Genomic DNA, 21650 nt, shown 5'->3' with positions numbered 1-21650 from the left:
GACCACTTGGTGAGACAGTCCGGATTACCAACCCACTGCCACAACATCACCTCCCTAACAGGATAACACAGCATAATAAACTCCATAAAATAATCAAATTTATTACAACTCTTAACCCCTGTTAAATGCATTCTGCTCAGCTTACGTGTGCTGGCATTCTCTGCTAGTCGAGCCACAAAAGAGTATAGTCTTATAAGACTCGAGAACACAGGACAGCAGCTTGTGATGCCTTAATATTGGCTTTAATTGGATTTGTAAATTATGTGGCTAAATTAACACTTTCTATGGCTCGGTGACTTAGTGAAATGTGTAGAAGGAAAGAAAAAAGAAGTGAAAGTCTTAAAGTTAATTAATCGTCTGTGGCCCCGTCTTAATTAAAGTTTCCCAGTGTTTGTAGTTAATGGGTGGATTGATGGAACAATGGCATGAACGCCCCCTGCTACCTCCAGAGTGAGTCCGGAGAGAGGAAAGATTTCGGAGTCGTTGATTAACACTCACACCAACTCAGATGCCTTCACATGCTCCTCACTCGTACATGCTTATACACTATGTTTGTGTGTATGCACGCACATAGACATATGCATGTAAACACACACACACACACACACACACACACACACACACACACACACACACACACACACACACACACACACACACACAGTCCCCTTCAAACTTCCCAGCCACAGATACTCCCCATTGAGGGTTTCACATTAATTAGCTGGGATCAAAACCTACAAATCCCTCCACTGAGAATTGCACTGTATTACTAAACCCTGACTCCATCATCTATAGGTCCCATGACACACACACACACACACACACACACACACACACACACACACACACACACACACACACACACACACACACACACAGCAGCTAAACTTGCAAGGGAGCATCAGGGCAAGAAAGAGCTGCTGGGCCCCCATCGCCCCTAGTATGTAAAGATGAGATATTCCATGGCTGTTGTAATCTGATTAAACAAAATGCATTTAGGAAAATGTAGCATTTAAAAACAATATAATCTTAAATCATAAAAGTATTACAGCTGGATGTTTACACTAGGTGTCTCTTCAAGACAGGGACTCAAGTTTAGGTACTGGAGCAGGACTCCCCTTAAAGCAGCAGTAATCACTTAATCTAACTTAAAGTCCACAACAACAAACAAGGTTGATGAGAGCATTGGGATTCAACAAACAGCAAAATGCAGGCTGTTAATTTTACCTGCCTGGCAATCTCGGAACCCATCAACTATCGGTCTGATGATGATTTAGCTTCTGGGGGCAACTGCCAATATTCAGGGGGTTCCAGTGTAGCCAGATATCTGGGCCAAGGCTTCCTTTTCTGTGCCCCGGTCATTGTCTACAGTCCGATAAGCAACTTGAGTTGCGAGAAGTTGAAGTGGAGAGACGACTACTACAGCTAATCCCTGTACAGATCTGCATATAGACGCAAATACATTTAATTAAAAAAAACTAAATCGTGGTCAGACGATAGCTGATGGGTTCCAAGATTTGCTTTTGGCCAAAGCGTTCTGCCTCTTTTGCTCTCCACAAGGACTGTTTACCCACATTCAACCAAAGTCTGCTCAAACGTGGTCAATACTTCAAGGACAACAGACGTAAATCCGAACGCTTCTGGTACCAAAATCTTGTCCAGTTGCCTTCAGATTCTGCATTCATATGCAGATATCTGTTAGAGATTACCTGGTTGGTGCAGTCTTGACATCAAAACTGAATTAAATGAACAACATGCATTTCTATGAGTTTTAGCGTCAACCAGCCGTCACCCTTTTCTTAGTACAGATGAATTTTTGGAAAAAACATATCAAAGTTTACCCTTTTGAGTTTGATAACGGAAGAAGCTTCAACGCTTCTAATTATTATGAGAGCATTTTTGCAGACTATAATAAAATGCTATCTAATCAAATGTGTTAATAAACTCATGAGTAAGGACATTTATTACGACTTATTATACAAAAATTACAGAATATCTTAAATTGTACCAGATATACGTTGTTCATACTCACTTTGAGTTTTAGCTTTTGCTTTTCACACCCATGCTTTTATGCTATTAAATGTAGTGTGACACTAAGATACCCATGAAATAGGCTTCGTAATCTTTTTGAAAAAAGGCCTCTTCCCCATGGTTCAATAGTGAAATAATTTCTGTACAAACTTCTGAACAACGCAACTCTCACTAGGTCTTCAGGAGTCTTTCAGAAGACATCCTGAATACTTTACAAAGAAACAAACTTCAATCGTTTAAATTGCTATTTTAAATCAAGCGTTCTGTAATTTTGCAGACATTTGCGGCATCTTATCACATTTGCGTGGTGATGAACATGACTGCCAAAACTACTCATTATAACGGTTGATTATTTTACAGAGGTGATGCAACTCAAAGCAACCTCATCATAGTGTGTGCCCCGGCTGTCAGCTTCAGAGCTGGTAGAGAGCGCCCTCTGTTGGCAGCAGCACATGACTGTTTTCATTTCAATACAAAGAGCTGTATTCTATGTAATAAGCACATTCTTGCATTTATGCTGATGTACAGTATTTCACACCGTGAAAAAGGAGCAATCCAAAGTTACAAAACAGCTAAAAGAACAGAGCAAATTCAACTTTTTAACAGGTTTATTGACATGTGTATAGCGATTGTCTGTGCACCGGACGATTACAGGAGAATATGATATAAAATAATACAAAATAGCTGTACATACAACACAGATGTATTAAAAGGAATGCATTGTTAACTGTGAGGTTTTTCTGCTTTATGTCAGCTACATGACTCCCCTTTAGTAAGATGAGTTAGAAGGTTGAGGTTTTGCCATCTTGAGTGAAGGTCAATTAAAAAGTAATTAAAAAAAACAAAGGGAACTGCTAATGACGTAACTGGAGGTATCAAACAACGTAAAATACTGAATCTGAAAAATTCACCAATACTAAAATCTAAAAACAAGGAAGAGGAAATTGCATATGGACACCTATAAGAGGGTTCAAATGAAGATTAAAACAAAAAGTAAAAGTAAAGAGAAATTAGCTAAAAATAAATATTTCAGGTTATAAACTAGAAGCCAATGAGGGTGCTGCAACGGTTCTCCATCGACATGCCAATGGTGTTACATTAATTGTTGTATATATTATCTTCAAAAGCAGGATTCACTGGATTTGGCGTGCTAAGAAAAGGGCAGCTGATGGAGATGTTTTCATAGCCTGTTTGTGTCTCGACCCCTTTTATTAAGACCCGTATGTGACTGATGCTAGACCTGTGGCGATCTACTCTACAGTATGCCCTCTACAATTTGGCATTTACGTTAGATGATTACTCTCACATCTAGTTCATGTGTTTGTGAAACTTTTTTTGACTGAAAGTGTCTTCGACCTGGCTTCCTTTAGGCGTCGCCAGCTGTGAATCTGAAATCACTGATCCTGAGCTACAGTAATTATCAACACTACGTCAATCATCCGCCGCACTACAGGGAGTTTAAATCTTGTATTTAGACTTCAAATGGCATTTTGTAAAACAGCAGGCTGCTTTCCAATAGCTTTAAATGTTCCATGATCGTTCTAAATACAAAATGAAAACGAGCGGACTTCTCTCTGCAGTGAATTAGTTTGGTGGAAAGTATTAGCATAGTAGTACAAAGTGGGATTCGATAGGTCTCATTCACAAACGTCACGCATCTATCAAGTATGAGGATTTTTTTTATAGGCTCTCTCTAGTTTTTTTTTCTTCTTTTCTTTTGGAGAGGTTTTTCCAAAACAAAAACCATAAAACAGAAATTCTGCGGTTTTAACAGCTGAGGACTCGGAAGACATCTTGGTCTGCGACAAACGCTCTCAGCATGAATAACAGGTTGGCAATCAACCGTGCAAAGTTTTTTGAGTAAGTGTACGTGTAGTGTACATACTGTATGTGTACGTTCAGCACATGCAAGCTAGACACAATTTCCATGTGAGTGTGTATTATCAATTATACGTCTTCCACACTTGAGGCTATTATCGAAATCATCTCACTTTTTTTTTTAAGTTCACCAAGCTACACCATAATATTCAGTTACAAAAATAGTATCACAATATAGACCATTCAATATGAGCACCAGGAAAGGCTAAATATAGCCTGAGTATTTGGCTACATTCATTGTCTGGGCAATGTTTTTTATGGTAGCAGTGTGTTAAGTGTGTGTTTGTTGGACACAGTGTTGGCAATGTTTTCTCACTCACAAGTTCTCCTATATCTACCACACAATAATATTCTGAAACATACAGAACTTGCTTACACTGAGTAACAACGGTTAACTAAAACCAATTATCAGTTAGAAAAATAGTTGTTTTTTTAAACACTGAACATCTAAAAGAAATCCCCCCCCCCCCCATTTCCTAACAAAATAGTTTTCTTTGAAACAAAAAAAAAGGTTATCTTTTGAGGTTATGCAAGTCAAACCTTATTGACACTCTACCATACTAACATGGACCCTGTTTAAGCATAATTCAGTAACCAGAAGTGTGTTCAAATAATCACAGCGACACGATATGTTCTTTCATGACAGCTGCGTTGTTCTTCAGCTCATTTGTCAGCATTTTTTGGCTTTTAATGCGTCTGAAATGAGTATTTTAATAAATGTGAGGCGATTAATCACTGACTCAGTTGCTCATCTTTAAATTCTAGTGCTTTGGTTACTTCACACACACGACAGCAGATTTGGAAATAGGATAAATCGTGATATTGAACACGCCTCTGGTTGAGCTCTTAACCTGGAAACCATTTCAGCCATGTTCAAAAGCGACCGCCGACCTTACACTTGGCTAAACATAGCACATCTAGCTTATCTATGGGAGTGCTATTATTGCTGTAGAGAGTAATGAAGTGGACTTTTACCCGGTTTCATTCCCGGCCCCGTGCTAATCCTCGGTCTGCTTGATAATCAGGATAAGATCTGGCCTTAAGAAGTGAACTCTTTGTGGTGCGATCATACAGCGCGTAGTGTTCTCTCTAGTGCTTCAGAGATGATCAGAGTCTGCAGGTTTCATTCCAACCTAACACTGCACAAGGGGTCTAGTTTATGTGGTAGATTTCACATAAAAAAGAAGCATGAAAACTGCATATACTGATTAATAAGTTTCCCTTCATGAATGACTGGGAACTTGAAATGCTGAATAAAGCACAAGCCTCTGATTTCACCTTGTAACCTCCCGCATTTACCTTTACATTTAAGTGGTTAATACGGCCTGCTGAGAATACAGCTATGAATATAAATCAGCAGGTCATCCAGGAAGGAAGACAGGGAAGTCCGTGTGCAAATGTATAAAAGATACTTGGTGTGAAATAAAGTGAAGGTGTTTTTAGCCAGAAGCTGAGACCAGATGGGTTTAAATTGTTTGATGACTCGTAGCATTACAGTAACATGTTGTAACTTGTTAGAAACTAAGAAGTGGTCGGAAGTCAGGCCGAGAAGAAGTGCAAGAGGTGGCATTTCACCGAGTTAAGGACACACAGGCGCTGCAGACGTGCAAGGCACTGCAGATCAACCGAGTAAAAAAAGGCCTTTCCTTACTTTTGTGCAAAAAGCTACGTGTCATTTGTATACATGGCTTCTGAAACAGACACATAAAAGTGTTTTGATCTGTTTCGTAAGACAGAGTGTATAATTAGGGCAATGTTGAATCATTTGATAATGAAAAAGTGATACTTTTTTTTTTTTTTTAAAGGGTCAAACAGCATCATTTAGGCTCCTGTGTATCTAGTTTACTTTATGAGAACCCTCTCTTGTAGATGTTCGGTAATCAGTGAAGGTGTAGTGTTTGGTTGGAATGACAAACAGCAGAATCTTCCCAGAGTAAATACTGTCCACATGACAGTATTGATCATTCCGTCATGTTTTTTTCCACCTATTCTCCAGATCTTATACCAATCAATAAAGCATTGAAGGATAAACAAGGGGGAGGATTTAGCTTTGAGCTACATTCAGTAACAATGCTGGACAATGTTTGTTATACTCTCAGAATGTGAGTGTAGAGCACAGTTGCTGTTATAGCGTGAAAACGACCAGCACTCCTGATCATTTACCTATCCATGCTGAACACTGACCGAGGTTTGCGACATGAATGAAGCTCAGGCATCTTTGTGTTATTGTGAGAGTGGTTGTTGAGGAGTGGCGACTAGTCGATGGGGCCCTGGAAGATGAGCCGCGTCCAGCCGGGGGTGCTGAGGGCACTGGAGCAGAAGGGGCAGACGGGTCTGAAGGCGTGCGTCCCGTGGGGAAGCGGGGTCTCGGCCCAGTACCTGGCTGTCCTCTCCGAGCAGACGTGGCCGCACGGCACAAAAGCGTGAGTGGGAGCTCCAGCATCCACGTACACAGCAGGCTCACAGCCCAGCCACAGGGGCACGTAGGGACCCACGGTCCTGCACAGGGGACATTCCCTGCGGGTTGTGGAACTCTCGCCCTCTCCTGGCATCTCCACTCCCTCGGATCTCTGGCCCCAGTCGTGGCGTCCATGGACGTGGCCGCAGGTGAGGTAGACCCAAGGCTGACGCTCTTCAAGGCTGAGGTAACACATCAACAGTGTCAGTATTTAAAACTTTGTGTTATTCATTTTATGTTTAGAAACTATGAATATTACTATTGTAACAGCTTATTTATATGCAGGCTACTCGATATGAACAAGATAAACATCCTGAAAGAAAGTAATGAGTATTTTTGAAACATACTTTGGCTCCCACCTGTGGCTGCGTGGCATGCTGGGGAAGGCCAGTGTGCTGAGGCCGACAGGACACTGGGGCCGGGACGCATTGAGCTCCTGGCGAAGCGCTTCCAGGTGACGCAGGGTGGGAGCTCGCATGAGACCCTCACCTGTACGCCACAGCAGGGTGGCACCACACAGGTCGACCAGGGAACCATCACGCAGTGCACTGCTCTCACCCTCCGCCTGCAGAGGTGGATACACAGAGAGACTCATGCTAACAACCAATGCAAAAATAAACCTCACAACCTGAATGAGGCCAGAAAGCAACGCGGACACCAGTGGTCATTTTGTTAGCGGAAGCTGTGTTGTTCGGCAACAACCTTTTTTTTCCAAGACGAGACGATGACGTGAATAAACACTAATTCTGACTCTATCAACTATCTCTATTGTTGATGGAAAAAGAGGAGACTAAAATGTAGTTTACAAAATCTAAATATAAGCCTGTCCTGATTATCCAATAAAGGCTAAAATCCCAAAAATAAGTTTTCATTGACTAAAACTATACTAAAATAGTAACGTTTTTTTGTTTGACTAGGACAGGGGTGGGGAACCTCCGACCATTTGATCTGGCCCTCGAGGTAATTCGTAAAATGTACGCAAATAAAATCCACTAGCAAAAAAAACTAGACGGCAATATTTTAAACGGGCGACTGACTGTTTTTCCTTGCCACGGTCAGGGTCTTTGAACACAACACGAGCGGTACGTGTCATCACGTGGTCACGTCATGTCAAAAAACTTCAATATTAAACGAGACGGTCATTGACATCAGCGAACGCAGCGTGGCGAGTGTAAAACAGAGAACGCTTGATGTGGAATATCGCATTTTCCAGGAGAAATAATCTCGAGCGTCATTACTGCACGAGACATGCCGAACTGCACGAGCTGAAAGAGCGAGTGCGTTTGGATAAAGTTAACGCTCTTCGGCGGAGTTTGGCCCAACAAGCAGCTCTCTGCAGAGCGGAACATACAAACATGGAGAGATAGAGAGGTAGACCACCACACCAAGAACAGACTGTTCCACCACTGCTGTGCAGTTATCACTGCCATGTGCAATACTCACTTTATGTTCTATCAACCACTTGGTACTTATATTATTTTTTATTCTCTTTAATTATTGTTTACTGCCTTTTTACTTCATATGTTCTTTTGCTGTGACAAGATACATTTCCCCGTTGTGGGACTAATAAAGGATTTCTGATAAAACAGAAGATACATGGATAAAAAAGTTGCTTTTTTGCACAGCATAAAAGAAAAGTGAAATGGATGGGCTGCGTCTTAAAACGTTTTTTGAAGAGGTTATGAGTTAAATAATTAGTACGGCCCTCGAAGGATGTTGTAAAAAAAACCAAAAAGGCCCTTGATAGGAAAAAGGCTTCTCCACCCCTGGACTAGGACGAGACTAAAATGCCCAGATTCTTAGTCAGCTAAAACTTGACAAAGAAAACAGGAGAAAACTCGATATGATAAAAAATAACGAGGACATTTGACACAGGACTAAGACTAAATAATAAACAAAACAGCTAACAAAATAAACATTAGTGGACACGTTAATCAAACTGTTGACTCACCAGTTTCCCCCGGCTGGGCCCAGAGCGTGTCTCCCGCAGGGCGTAAACATCCCCACAGACAGAGATCTCCCTCCATAGACCCTGCTTGGGGTCCTCTGGGAACCCCTCTGGGTGCATCACTAGCACCCCGTTGGTGGTCAGGCCGTCCATATGCCCATCAGGGTTTTTCCATTTGGTTGCTTTCTCCTGTGGTGGCACACACATGAGATTCATGACATGACTGTACTTTTAAATAGAAAACTATGTTGGCTGGATCATCAGTCTACTCACCCCTAAGAAGATATTTTTGGAGGAGTCAAAGCCAGCGGCGTAGATACGTGCAGTGTACGGTGGGTTGCGTTCACACACCACTCTGCAGGCAAAACGTGAGATGGTGCTGGGAGCGATGGAGGGGTCCTCACCCTCCTTTTCCCCTCCGGAGGTGTCCGTCACCACAAAGTCAATGGGGCTTTCTGTGGAGCGTCCAATCTGTTGAGGGTACAGCGCAGAGGGGTTCACTGAAATTCCTTGATATCATTCATATTCAAAAAAGGGATTGGTATGTATGTATATAACACACAGTTATTAATAGTTTTCGATTCACACTAGCTCACACTTGTTTCCCAAGGTCACGCCATCATTTGTAGGAAATTAAATCATTCTGTGATACTATTATAAGAGCAGAACTGTGTATAAAAATAGACTTTCTTGCAGATTTTACACTCCTAATGGTCACAACAGAACCAAAATAATCATCCTACTGGAGAAATTCCTTTGATGGCATTACATAACAGCATATTTTGGGAGAAAGTTGCACGTGATCACAAATCTAGGATTATTTGTGTTGTAAAACGAGCCATTGTTGACCCCGTTTTCTTGATTTCCTCGGTGGTTTACCTGGAACATGTCTGTGCTGTTGTCATGGCAGTACTCCACCACCACTGTCTGGTTGCGGGACAGAGTGAAAGAGATGCTGTGCTGCCCCCTGCTGTGGACAGCCTGCAACAACAACATCATAAAGCAGAGTTGATACCACACTCATCTTCTGGAAAAGTCTTTCATTCACAGAACATATGTTGGACTGATATTGTTACTCAAAGATCCATAAGATCATTAGTAAGTGTGAAATAAAAGTGTCATACTTTAATGTTACATGTGATAAAACGCATGTGACAATGACTAGATGGTGATAAAAGAAAATATATATTTATCTTCATTTGACTTCATCATCATGTGTCAATCATCCGTATGTAGGACACACAAAGGATAGACAGCCCACATACCATGCCAGTCGCCATGCTTAGTCATCCTTCCTCTAGCTCATTTCTACAATACAACAGGGAATCACAGGAAGAAAACACACTGATAAAACAACACACACACACCTTGCTGTCCTGTGGGGTGTTGAGGATGTGCACAGCGCTGGGCTTGACACCGTTGGCCTTGGCCCTTCGGTACAGAGCGAAGCGGCTCTTTCTGCGCCCGCGGTCTCCGCTGGGAAGAGAGCCATTGTACCTGGAGAAAGACAAACAAAGTGTGAGCACGGACACAAGCACAGCTAATCTACGTTAGACTTGCGTACAACTCAGATACGGCAAGCTGGAACACGTTTATTCAAGTTCATGTAGTTTCATTGGGAAAGATGATGGGAGAAACACTGTTATCTCGATTGCATGCTGTATTTATGATCCGTCATTACTTGTGAGGAAAAAAGCTCGTAATAAAAGGCCGCTGATGGTGCCAAAATGTCTGAAGAAATAACTGCGAATAGAGTGCAAGCGCCAATGATTTTGTGCGTCTTCACAGGTACAGGTTCTTTTGGAAAGCAGCACACTCAGGCCAGTCGTGATTCATAAACTGCTGTAACTCAATGAAAAGGACAACGACCACTTGATCTCACTCAATCACCGTGTACTTGATGCTCATATTTACTGAAGAGTTTTCAGCAGGACATCATCGCACAACGCCATTAACCATGAAGCTTTGAGTGACAGCTCCAGTTAGGTTGCTCAATACTACTTTAAAGGTTTGTGTTCATTCGTAGAAACAGACAGGATCATTTAGATTCTTCTTATGAGCGAGAGTTTTATAATTCAATATCAAACCTTTTTGAAAAGATGATGTCAGATGTCATGCTTTAATGAAAACGAGTGTGGCAGGATGTTAAAACCATTCTGGTATTGGTGCTGAATTATGACTTTTTCCTCAATTCTTTTAAAGCAGAGTCGGACATCCTTCTCACAGTTTGAGTTCATGCAGAAGGTAGTATTCTGGTTTTAAGCTTTTCTCTAATCAGCTGTGCATGGTCCTTATTAAAAACTATTCAGAGGATACCCAGCGGGTAAGAAGTCTTTGAGGGACATTAACAGACTTTGGCCTTCAGACTTGATCAGATCAGAGTCTATTCTGATCGGTCTCACTGTGCCTTGCAGCGTGGGCTGGAGAAACCTCTGCCTGCTCCGACAGTGTTTGTACTATAAAGCTGAAACTGTGATTGATTCATCAAGCGGTCTCTCATAAGAAAATTAATCAATGCCAATTTTCAAAATAGATTAAAAAATGATTACTTAAAATGAAAATGCCAATAAACTGCTGATCATAGCTTTTCAAATGCAGAAATAAACTTGGATTTCTTCATATCATTACTAATGGATACTTTGTTTGGTTAGACTGTGTCAACAGTTTTAAAAGGTCACTTTGGGCGCTGGTGACTTGTAGTAAGTATGTGTTATTTGTGACATTACATTGCGTATCAGATCATCTGACAACGGGATCTACAGATGAATTGATAATGAAAATAATCCCCTAGCTGCAGTCCTTCTAAAACAAAATAGTATCAGTCGATTAATTAATAGGCAAAAAGAGGAATCGGGTATGATGACTCAGTGCTACCTGCTCCTTTCGTGGCACTGCCTGTTAGTTTAAACTGGACCCAGGATGACAAGAGAAGGTCTGGGTCAGGGAAAGAAAAACATGAGGACAGGCTTCTGAGGGGTCTGGTTAAAAGGCAGAAGATATGCAATGTGCCCGAGGACATGAGGGCACAGGGGAGAAAATCAGCTTATAGACAGAGAAAAGGTAGCCAGCATCTTGACAGAAACAGAAAAGAAGTCAGACGCTATCATGAGTAGTAGAAATGGGAAACTAAAGCTAAATAAATGAAATGAAGCAAAGGGCAGGGTGTAGAGAGACAAGAGGGAGACAGGGGGCTGAGAGAAGAGGCTAGGCAGAGGGTCGAGAGTAAAGGCCAGTGGAAGAGCAGCTCCACGAACATTTGCCTGGCCAGTTCTGGCCTGCATCACGCATGTGCGCACATCATAAAGCACAATATGAAATATTCACTCCTTCTGCTCCTCGACACAGAGTTTATTTTCGTTGAGCACAAGCCACCAAGGAGGCCTGCCTCTGTGAAAGTCAGCACTCAGCAAAACACTGGGAGGCTGGCAGGGAAGGGACTGGACGGGAGACGGAGGAATGCGACAGAGACCGTATTAAGAGGGGTTACGGGCGAGACAAAAAGGTGCCAGAGAGATAAATACAGAGAATGAGAGGGTGTTTGCATAGTATATGGGAGCAGGTTATGAGTGAGCTGAGTGGGCTGCGGGGCGGACTGGGCAGCGCTGTACATGATGTCCAGGCTAACTAAGGTAACGAGCGATGGCAGGCAGCTACTGCAAAGATCACAAGGCCTGTAGTGAAGCAGGCATCGACCATGCGGGGCATGTGATCATCAAGGCTGACAGATGCAAAGTCAAACCCCACTTGCACAAAACAGGCCAGGAAAATATATCTGACAGGAAGCAGTTGAAAGAACAGGCTGTTCTGACAGTGGGCGTCTGCTGTCAGAGTTACCTGCTGTATGCTTGGGGACAGGTCAACTGTTCATGGGTCTGAACCATAATAAATTCCACTGATATGGATATGGGATCGCCTATGTAACAATGTTGACATTAATAGTGAACTGCCTACCACTATTGTCAGAAAGTGAATTTGTTTTAATACTAAGTTATGTTACATGACAAAATAACAATAATAACTTTATTATCACCAAGCAAGACAGTCTTTGAGTTATAGCGAAATCAATTTTTCCCATAACACTTATAAAACCACAGAGGTGATACCTATAATAGCCTGCAATCCTGTGGCCATCACTTTCGCAGAACATCAAACAAAACCTCAATTACTCAGTTTCAAATTGAGCATATACAAATGCATTTTTCACCCTCAATGCACGCTAGTGTTGAAGTTGAATGCTCCAAACCTCAAAATAGGCATTAAACTATCAATTCCTCAGTCTGGTCTGAGGATGTAAAAGGGCTGCTGTGTTCAAACAGTCAGATGACGACTAATCAGTATTCTGATGCAGGCGAGCTACAGCTTCCTCACTCCATGTTCAGCCGGAGGGGAAGAGATAGGCCATTAGGTCAGTTATCTTTGGCATACACAGGAAGCTCTGCAGGGCAAGAGGGAGGCCTGTGTAAGTCTGGATATGACTGTGTATGTGTGTGTGTGTGTTGTGACATTTCTGGTCCCTGCAGACCCTGCACAGTGTGAAGCTGTAGGGGTGGAAATGCTGTGGAAGCTGGTGGCTGTCATCATCACATCCTGCCTACTGTGTGCTTGTGTGTGCTGGTGATGTCGGGGGCTTTTCTCCTCCTACTCCTCCTTCCTAGGCATGGGTGGTCATCTGGCTGCGACGTATATTAATTACTAATAAAAGAGACTTCATGACTAAATAATATGAGCAAATATCATGTCTTTTTCAGACAATGATATCATCCCCAGTCCTACTTTTAGCAATCCCAGATATAGCATAGTATGACATCATTGAGATTTTCAGTTTGAGCAATCCAGCGCTGCTTACCCCCACTACAACCATTGATGAAAAGCGGCTACATCCGTAGTAGCCTTATGTGCTATGGCTACAGCTACATTTTGCACCTTTTTTTAACACACAAATGCAACATTCATGATGTGGAAACATAACGGCGACATAGTTTCAGAGAAAATGGTTTCATTTGTAACATAAAGTTAGTTTGTAACATTACTACATAGCCATAGACTGGTAGTATACGACGGCAATGTGTAATAAATGAGCTCAAATGTGTTACTATGGTGGATTTACTAACCGAAAAACGACTATTAAGCGGATATCTTTGATAAGAGCAATGGATCAAACCCTAACTCACACGTCATCTGTTTATTGTGCTGATGGTGCCGCTACATATAAACGTTAATTTACCGCTTGAGCGTTTCTCCATCCTACACAAATTTACTATCGGTTTAGGTTTAAACAGACTTACCCCAAAATGACCAATTCGCCGTATTTTACCGGGTCTTTAACGGGCACATCATCATCTCCGTCTTTTTTCGGTGAATTCATCAGACTGGACTGCTCCAGAAGAAAAAAAAACGCGTCCAACGGCAATAGTGGTGAGATAAAACAATGCTAACACACTCGAAACTGAAGGGAAGTGATTTGGGTTGTAGTCTATCAAAGTTTGGGCACAGTTGTACAAAGTTTTTCCAGACTTCTTGCTGTTTGCTTTATTGTTTTAATCCCGTGAAGGCGCATCTTTTCGTGGCTTTAATGCCAGTGTGTAGCTAGTTAGTATCGCAACATATCTGTTCACTAGCATAGGATACAACAACGGCTAACGGAGGGGAGTGGGGCGTACCATATTTTGTAGGGGTGGTCGTTCGAATCGTATCTCAAAATAGTTGATAGAATTACCTCCACGAGGATAAATGTGTGCTTATCGGAAGTTTTATTTGGGAATGATACTGTTCTAGCAAATAGGAGAATAATGTACATTCATAATTTAGTATACAAATGCACTTAAGCATGACACTCTCCTGTGGAACAAGGAATGGATGCAGCCTTGATGAGAAACTGGCTCCCGCTGATAGAATAAAATTAGGCATTTTGAAATCCAGGAGAAGTGCCCACATCCCAATTCACGTAGAGGCGCACTGGCACGTTTAAAGTTAAAGACAAGGCAATTTGATGTAATGTATGGAAAAAAATATAGCTCTGATCTCGTGGGCCATTATGGAGTCTGACGTAATGAGATGTTTATGGGGGTGTGGTGAAGCAAGGAAGGATGTGGGTCACCATTGCGCCCCAGACAAGACATCTTCTTCTCTTCTTCACGCATTTCATGTGGGAGTTGGGAGACAGAAATAGGCCGACTGGAGCCCACGCTTCCATTTTTCTCTTTCTCTTTTTCTTTCTCTCTCTCTCTCTCTCTCTCTCTCTCTCTCTCTCTCTCTCTCTCTCTCTCTCTCTCTCTCTCTCTCTCTCAGCGTCTGTGTACTTACTCATAATACTGTGACCACATGAGGGCAGTGCATCTCATTTTCAAAGTACAACTTTCCAGTCTACGATGAAGTTAGTCAACTGTAACTATTACGCTAATTTGTAAGTCTAAACATCAGTTGTACATGTACACTGGCCCAGTAACACTCACTGTATTCCAACGTGGGTTTTTTGTTTCGGTAATGCTTTGAGATACAAATGTTTTATAGTTAATGAATGGGATGGAGACCTATACAGTTGTGTCAAATACAGGTGCCTTGTCACATAGGCTATTTCACATATTTTTCTACAACAACCTGCTTGCTGCTCATTGTTATTTGATGAGATAGAAAGCAAAGCCTTCGCTGCAGGCTTTTTGGACGGAGCGAGGGGTGTCAGTAACAGAATCTGTTCCCTCTCCACAGCGGCACGACCGCCTTCATCTGGAACAGTAGCCTACTTCGTGTTCCTGGCAGGCGGGGAGTAACATGTAGTGGCTTGCATGCAGGGTAAGGCACAGAGGCGCCATGCAATATTCTGCATGACTCTGCAGTGTGCAGTGATGTTTGCCCTTGCTATCGGGTATGTCGGTGTCATTAAACATTTGCCTGTGCAAATTTACAGGAGTTACCTGAGAGATATGATAATACATTCAAAATAGAAATGCTCCCTCACATATTGTTGCAACTAAAGAGAGACTCTTGATGACACTGAAAGCAGGAATGACTCATGAATGAGCTTTAGCCTAAACCAAACCAAACAACCACACCCTTAATATAGGAATGACAGCCCACTCAGTAACTAATCAACCAACTGGAATGCTGACTCATCTCTTAAGGGTATAGAGTAGTTTGCCAGATTCACTGTGTATCACATACTTTTTGATACCAAGTAGAAACTGGATGGACCAGACTTTCTATACACTACTTGTAGATGGTGTGTGTGTGTGTGTGTGTGTGTGTGTGTGTGTGTGTGTGTGTGTGTGTGTGCGTGTGCGTGTGCGTGTGCATGCGCATGTTTCAGTTAGTTTGAGTTTCTTTCTTTCCCACTCTGGGACCAGGTCACACCCTCCTCACTCTCTGTCTCTCTCTCTCCCTCCGTCCCTTCTCATCTGTCTCTTTCCTCTGCTCTCTGTTTCCTTTCTGGTTGTCCATGTTTGGCAGCAATTTCTGCATTAAACTTGAAAATATGTTTGGCCTCCGTCATGCAGGAGGTATCCTCGCATGCTCCTCTTAATTGACATTGTTTAAAGCCATAATAATCAATCAGCAGGGCAAGGATCCAGTTTGCACTGTGGGTATTAATTACTCTGTCTAACCAGGAATTTACAATGCAATGAATGCTCTGAATGAATAATATGTACTCCATATATTTAATGATTATGTGGGGCTTCATTAATCCCCAGAGAAGAATTTGTCTTAGGTTTTCACTGAGGCAATAGAACAGTGGGAGGGATTCATCAACTTGCTCAGGGACACTTAGCAGGGCAGATGCTTGTTATTACAGAGTTTATGTTTAGTTCATAAACTGTCTTTCCGCTCACAACATTGCCCCACTGCCACAAATGAATGGAACCTGTTAATATACTGACCGTCATCAGCTCTGTCGTCTAGACCCTCTTGCAGTTAAAGTGATAAAGAGAAGCAGATGTAATTAATAAAGATATAATTGGACATGGCAGTTTTGATTGACAGCCACTTTGTTCTATGATGGCCTCATCAGCCAGACACATTCTCATGAGTTGATCACAGTGTGAGGTCTCGGCTGACTTGCACATCTCACTACTGCAACTTAGTATTTATATTCACAGTTCACAAAATATGCCATATTTGACATATCAATGCTGTACAGTAGAGAGTCTGCAGTACATAACAATTTAAATCTCCATTTATGGCAGCTTGCTTTGACATGCATGTCACCGGCAAGAATATAAGGCAGACCAAGCCAAAATCTCAAGGCACACCTGTTCATATCCAGGGAAAATACCCTCTATAACACATAGTATCACTGTTATCACTCTGTGAATTTTTTTACTATATTAACTATATTATTTCATTAATAATTTATTCACAAAATAATTTAAGAATCCATTTCATTAATTAATTTGTGTTTCAGCAGCAACACACTCATTTAACTAGAAATGTCACAAAATAAAAAATGAGATAATGGAACTAGAGATGGGGGGGGGGGGCATCACTGGTTAGCAATATGTATCTTTACTGACAAGAAATCAGTAAGTAATCAGAGATGCACTGCAACTAATTTGTGTACAAACAGTAAGTTTATATGGACATACAACAGTATGCAATGAGTTGAAAATAAAACGTTTTCAACTAAACTTGTAAAGAAAAAAGATGCATTGAGTATACAAATCAACTGGCATGCAAAAAGTGAATACAGACAAATCATGTGTCACACTCTAATATTTCCCACCATGCGCAAATGGCTAAAACGGGGTTCGCTTTGACAGATTTTTTTTTTTTAATGATTGTTTTATTTATATTTAGGCTAAAGCATATAAGGCCTATTGTTTCTATATTGTGAAATAAGTGTGTAGGACAAAGTAAATAAAAAATAATTCATAACCTTTTGTATAGTTAAATGCAATAGGCCTAATCGGTTCACAATCCCACGGCACACCGGGACATGTCTCACGGCACACCAGTGTGGCGCGGCACACCGTTTGGGAACCACTGATATAAGGGATGTAACCAGCCAAATTGGAAAGGAATGTGAAGTCTACTTGTAGTGTGTAGTAGCGAACAACCATGTTTCATCACACAAGTAATCTAGAAACCATATTTGGTGAGCAAATCACAGATCAGATTGTATGCCTAATTGTGAACATGTGGAATGCATTACCTCTGCTGTCATTATGCAGCTTTGGGCAGTTTTCATTTTTTCATTGTCAAGCAAAACAAAGTAGATGGGGTAGCTACTGATCATTTATAAGTGCATGCTCATGGAGAATGTACACACACAAGGACCTTTCTGGCTCTACTCTCAAACGCTCTAAATAGCAGTGGATCTTCTGATATATACAAATATTCACACATGATGTATATATGTATATATATATATATATATACATACATACATACATACATACATACATACATACATACATACATACAGGTAATAACAACAAACCAAAAGATAAATGTTTAGAGTCAAAAGAATAAATCACATAATCTAAACAAACATTTATAAAACGTTCTTTTTAATCACTCTTTATGCACGAAACTGCTAATGCGTTGGTATTTTGGCCTGTTTCACGTACTGTACACACCGTCAGACTGAGTTCATGATGTAATTTATGATTCCCAGAACATCAGTGTATCAGTGATGTAAAGACGCCTCCGGACCAACTTCCTCGATCTGGATTTAGTTGACGCTGATTTGGAGATGGAAACAGACATTTGGTAGAAGAATGGTGAGTAAGGGATTGGAGTCAATACAGTCAATCTAAACTGCTCAGATGTGCTACAGCCAACTGCTGCTGAGTCTTTGTCAATGTTGCCATAGAGAAAAGAGCAAACAAAGAAAAGGTTTTTCTGTCATTTAGCAACCCCGTCACCCCTGTTTATAGTTACAGCTTGGATGGACTTGGGAAGCAAAACCTGAGACTTTTGCATATAAGTCATACCAAACAGAGCAACAAGAGTCATTAAATCACTTTAATACAAAGAATGAAATCATGCCGTGTGTGCTTGTGTAAGTGCATGAGGTCGTAACAAAGAGACAGTGTGCTACCTGTGATGCACGAGTGTACACATGCCTGCTGGGTGTGTGTCTGTGTGTGTGCGAGACACAATACTCGCTCTACTTGAGAAGGAGGCAGACTCCTACATGATACTGCAGATGGCTCAGCATATTCCCCTTCTCGGACACAACAGGCTCAGCTAGTGATTTTGGCTCCCTACAGGGTAGACTAATGGCATACACAAGCAGGTTTGTTTATGAACCGATTGTGTATACTGTACATAATAGCTTCAACAGACCGTTGTACACAGTCACAGTATATGCAGTAAAAACTGTTTTTATTTGAATAGTTTTGAAATGTGTGCTAATTTTGGGGCACTTTAAATGCACATTACGATATTGTTAGATTTTACAGCATTGAGCAAGACAAGAAAAGATCATGTGAGATCATGTGAGAGAAAGCAGGAGATAAGGAAGTCATTCAATGACCTCATAGAAACAACCTTTGAGCCAAATCACAGTCACAGTACTCATTATGTATTCCAGTATTTGAATTTAAAGCAACTTTATGTAACTATTTTACATTAAAATAACAGCTTCAAAATCATTTTTATGATATACTGACTGTAATGTGGAGAATGGTGTCTCTGTCAGTCCCACTCTGCGCCCACGAACACCTGCTCTTGCCCTATTTAACTTTGGTGAGTACAATATCCCGGGAGAAGTGCGTAACTAAGTTGATTTTGGTGAAACTGGATCATATTTTATGTATAAAATGTTTTCTGCTCTTCCTCAACTCCCTGTGATTTACTGAGCTTCCTGATGGACAGAACGCTTTACTTGTTGCTAAAGTAATACTAACCGCTAACTGCTGCTAAATGTAGCTGCCATCAGCTAGTTAGCTGTTAGCTCAGTAAGCCATGCTGCCAGGACTGGGAGGGGGGGGGGGGGGGTGGGTGCGGCTCCGATGTCGTGCCAAAACCGGGTTAGTAGGCTAATATGAGTTGTCTTGCTTTGTTCTGTTGTTGCACTTGCTTAATTTACTTGTTTGTCTGTGTAAGCAAATTGTCAACTCGCTAGTTTTTGATTATTCATAAATAATGTAATCATAACAAATGCATGTGTAACGTTACAGCTGTCCATATTTACGACAGCGGTGTAAAGGCTAAGTGAAGTGCACTCTAATACTGTAGTGCCACTAAATCACAAAAATATTGAATCCTACATTAAGTTGCTTTAAATTATGAATAGGCTATTGATTATGCTCCATCACAGTATGCCAAAATAACTAAATAAATGCAATTATTGCAAGGAGAACGATCTTTACACTTACAAACTGTAATCCTCAGAGAAGCTGGAAACATTGTCCCAGCATGGGTTATGAAAATGCTTCATGAGGCCTTTTAGTCGGACTACTGCAGCTCAGCTTAAACACTGACTAGTGAGCTGAGACGTTCCTCTCTGATCGCTTCCAGCACACCGAGTCCCTTCACAAATCATTGAGCTCCATGGAGCACCTGCCAACAACCTGCCATACATGTACATGACCCGAGCACTATAGGCTACATGCACAGCTGCTGGTGTTTGTGCCTTACACGAAAGCAGATGGCTCCTCAGACGGGTCATTAGTAGAGCCGGTGGGGAGGCTGTGTGTGGTGGGTTATTTTTGGATTTAGTGTTGTGTGTTATTTAGAGATGAAAGATGTATTTGTGACTCTATTTCTGTGTTTGTGTAAGTGGGAGGTTGCCAACAGGCACAAGAGAGAGAGAGATCGACATTCAAGAGTAATTGGCTCCCCGTTCAGTCTGAAAATAATCCACAGCAGACCTATTAATAATTACACAACATGTGAACAGATTTTATTACCATGGCTTTTAAAGAATGTGTTATGGCACACACACACACTTGTTGATTATTTTATCTCCACTCAAGATAAAGTAACAACAAGGAATTAACTGAGAAATAAACTGAGATTTAAACCATGTTCATTGTTCATTGAACTTTAAAAGCAGTTCGTGTTTCTTCTGCATCAAGACTGTATTATGTCCCTGTTTCAGTCAAGAAATGTACAGCGCTGTAACGGACACATTATTTCAGGATAACATTTATTTTAACCCTGTTTTGTTATATTTAAGACCCAGGCAGACACGTGCATTGTACTATCCTGTTAATCGTTTTTTATCTCAAAGTGTCCATCTGTTGCTGTGGTGTGCCATGTGTCACACAGGAAGGTTGCAGCGTGTGTCACTTCCTGTCACAAATGAAAGCACAACTCAACATTTACCCATCGGTTTAGGTCTTTATCTATAGAGGAAAAGTCTTTCTGTAATGAGAAAATCTTGTAGCTTCCTGTTATTTATTTCCTTTGCCAAGGAGGTTATGTTTTCGGTTTGATTTGTTTGTCTGATTCTCAGCAGAATTACTGAAAAATTACTCGCCCGATTTTCATGAAACTTGGTGGAAGGGTGCAGTATGGGCAAAACAAGAACCCTTTATTTTGGAGCGGATCCGAATCACGGGGCGGAGATACGCGTTATTTTTCACTTATGAAAACGCTTGGAAGTCGGCGCTCTCCAAGTGCCCTTCGAGTTACAAAAGTTTTTATTTTAAAATATATATTTGTTTTATAAAAAGCAGTCCATTTATTTTCTGAAGCAACGGTGCTAAAAGTCACATTTTTTACATAGAAGATTTTCCTTAGTGCTTACTCATTTATTGCATGTAATGTTTACACACATTTTAGCCGACAAAAGTCTCCATTTGTGTATAAAAAGATGCTGATCAAAATCAAATCAATGTCAATCAAAGTGTAGATGAAATACATTGTAAACCTCAGGCAAGCAAAGTGAAAATCTGTTTCACTGTTTTATGCAAACATGAGATCTCTCCACCTGTTCTTCTTTTACATTTTTCAAGACGGTGGTAAAGAAGTACATTCCGCTCTGTTGGATGTGAAAAAACAATGCTTTAAACGCACAGCCTCCATTAATTACATCTGTGAGCCTGAATCATTACGGCTGCACACGTCCCTCCCACTGCACAACTTCTCCGCCAAATGCAAACAAAAGCCTCGGGCTCCCTGTAATTATTAGCACATTGTCCAAGGCGGAGGGGAAATGCAATGCACGACAGATTCTGAGCAGCTTACAACTGCCTGGATGTTGAATGTCACGCTGCACGCTGCTTTTACGACACTGTTTAAACGGGCTCCATGACAACAGAGACACTGAGACCTTCTGAGCTGTAGCTCGGGCCCATCCAGCCAGTCCTAAAGTCCCTTTGTGTGGGTCAATGGTGGAAGTTATTGGGCAGGAAATGCCTGTGTAATCATTCAATCATAAGACAGTGGTTT

The 21650-nt window shown here is 41.3% G+C and overlaps 1 protein-coding gene across 2 annotated transcripts; it reads right to left on the bottom strand.

Annotated features, from left to right (window-relative positions):
• Nucleotides 1-2621: 2621 nt before the first annotated feature.
• Nucleotides 2622-13910, bottom strand: LOC115003623 (E3 ubiquitin-protein ligase pellino homolog 2). 2 transcript variants are annotated; one of them, XM_029425495.1, is made up of 7 exons: nt 13601-13910; nt 9683-9812; nt 9195-9296; nt 8589-8786; nt 8319-8504; nt 6715-6932; nt 2622-6549 (listed from the first exon to the last, which is right to left on the bottom strand). In XM_029425495.1, the coding sequence occupies exons 1-7, from the start codon at nt 13678-13680 to the stop codon at nt 6165-6167; spliced, it is 1299 nt and encodes a 432-aa protein (XP_029281355.1). In that variant the 5' UTR covers nt 13681-13910; the 3' UTR covers nt 2622-6164. The 2 variants fall into 2 exon arrangements, with proteins under 2 accessions (XP_029281355.1, XP_029281356.1); XM_029425496.1 differs by having other exon boundaries at nt 6727-6932.
• Nucleotides 13911-21650: the final 7740 nt, after the last annotated feature.

Source organism: Cottoperca gobio, chromosome 24, assembly GCF_900634415.1.
Source record: "Cottoperca gobio chromosome 24, fCotGob3.1, whole genome shotgun sequence".
NCBI lineage: Eukaryota > Metazoa > Chordata > Actinopteri > Perciformes > Bovichtidae > Cottoperca > Cottoperca gobio.
Note: the sequence above shows the minus strand (reverse complement) of the source record. Positions and strands in the feature narration are given on the sequence as shown.

Bases quoted from the DNA above. Each gene is read 5' to 3' on its own strand.
- LOC115003623 (XM_029425495.1), bottom strand. From the start codon at position 13,680: ATGAATTCACCGAAAAAAGACGGAGATGATGATGTGCCCGTTAAAGAC. The intron at 9,813-13,600 runs GTAAGTCTGTTT...GTCTTTCTCCAG, and splicing joins GGCGAATTGGTCATTTTGGG to GTACAATGGCTCTCTTCCCA. The intron at 6,550-6,714 runs GTATGTTTCAAA...GTGTTACCTCAG, and splicing joins AGCCACAGGTGGGAGCCAAA to CCTTGAAGAGCGTCAGCCTT.